General features: G+C 27.9%; 1 protein-coding gene across 1 annotated transcript in view; it reads right to left on the bottom strand.

The window, feature by feature from the left end:
- Window positions 1–38: 38 nt before the first annotated feature.
- The window catches only part of LOTGIDRAFT_176370 (hypothetical protein), a gene marked incomplete at both ends in the record, with an annotated part of 1,427 nt that continues 471 nt past the window's right edge, over window positions 39–994 (bottom strand). The window contains 7 exons of the mRNA XM_009047367.1: window positions 39–50; window positions 92–168; window positions 235–285; window positions 318–404; window positions 592–642; window positions 711–761; window positions 794–880. Coding sequence (XP_009045615.1) covers window positions 39–50; window positions 92–168; window positions 235–285; window positions 318–404; window positions 592–642; window positions 711–761; window positions 794–880 — 416 coding nt within the window. The remainder of the gene's footprint in view (window positions 51–91; window positions 169–234; window positions 286–317; window positions 405–591; window positions 643–710; window positions 762–793; window positions 881–994) is intronic.

Genomic DNA, 994 nt, shown 5'->3' with positions numbered 1-994 from the left:
AGATTCTCCATCAACTAGTTTATTAGGTTCAGTATTTATTATAACTTGACCTAGAATAGAAAGAGAATATTATACAGTTACTGTCTATTACATTGTTATAAGAACAGGTAACACTACCAGATTCCCCATCAACTAGTTTATTAGGTTCAGTATTTATTATAACTTGACCTAGAATAGAAAGAGAATATTATACAGTTACTGTCTATTACATGTTATAAGAACAGGTAACGCTACCAGATTCTCCATCAACTAGTTCATTAGGTTCAGTATTTATTATAACTTGACCTAGAATAGAAAAGAGAATATTATACAGTTACTGTCTATTACATTGTTATAATAACAGGTAACACTATCAGATTCTCCATCAACCAGTTCATTAGGTTCAGTATTTATTATAACTTGACCTAGAATAGAAAAGAGAATATTATATAGTTACTGTCTATTACATTGTTATAATAACAGGTAACACTACCAGATTATCAATCAACCAGTTCATTAGGTTCAGTATTTATTATAACTTGACCTAGAATAGAAAAGAGAATATTATACAGTTACTGTCTATTACATTGTTATAATATCAGGTAACACTACCAGATTCTCCATCAACTAGTTCATTAGGTTCAGTATTTATTATAACTTGACCTAGAATAGAAAAGAGAATATTATACAGTTACTGTCTATTACATTGTTATAATAACAGGTAATACTACCAGATTCTCCATCAACTAGTTTATTAGGTTCAGTATTTATTATAACTTGACCTAGAATAGAAAAGAGAATATTATACAGTTACTGTATATTACATTGTTATAATAACAGGTAACACTATCAGATTCTCCATCAACTAGTTTATTAGGTTCAGTATTTATTATAACTTGACCTAGAATAGAAAAGAGAATATTATACAGTTACTGTATAATATTGTTATAATAACAGGTAACACTATCAGATTCTCCATCAACTAGTTCATTAGGTTCAGTATTTATTATAACTT

Source organism: Lottia gigantea, assembly GCF_000327385.1.
Source record: "Lottia gigantea unplaced genomic scaffold LOTGIsca_1106, whole genome shotgun sequence".
Lineage (NCBI taxonomy): Eukaryota > Metazoa > Mollusca > Gastropoda > Lottiidae > Lottia > Lottia gigantea.
Note: the sequence above shows the minus strand (reverse complement) of the source record. Positions and strands in the feature narration are given on the sequence as shown.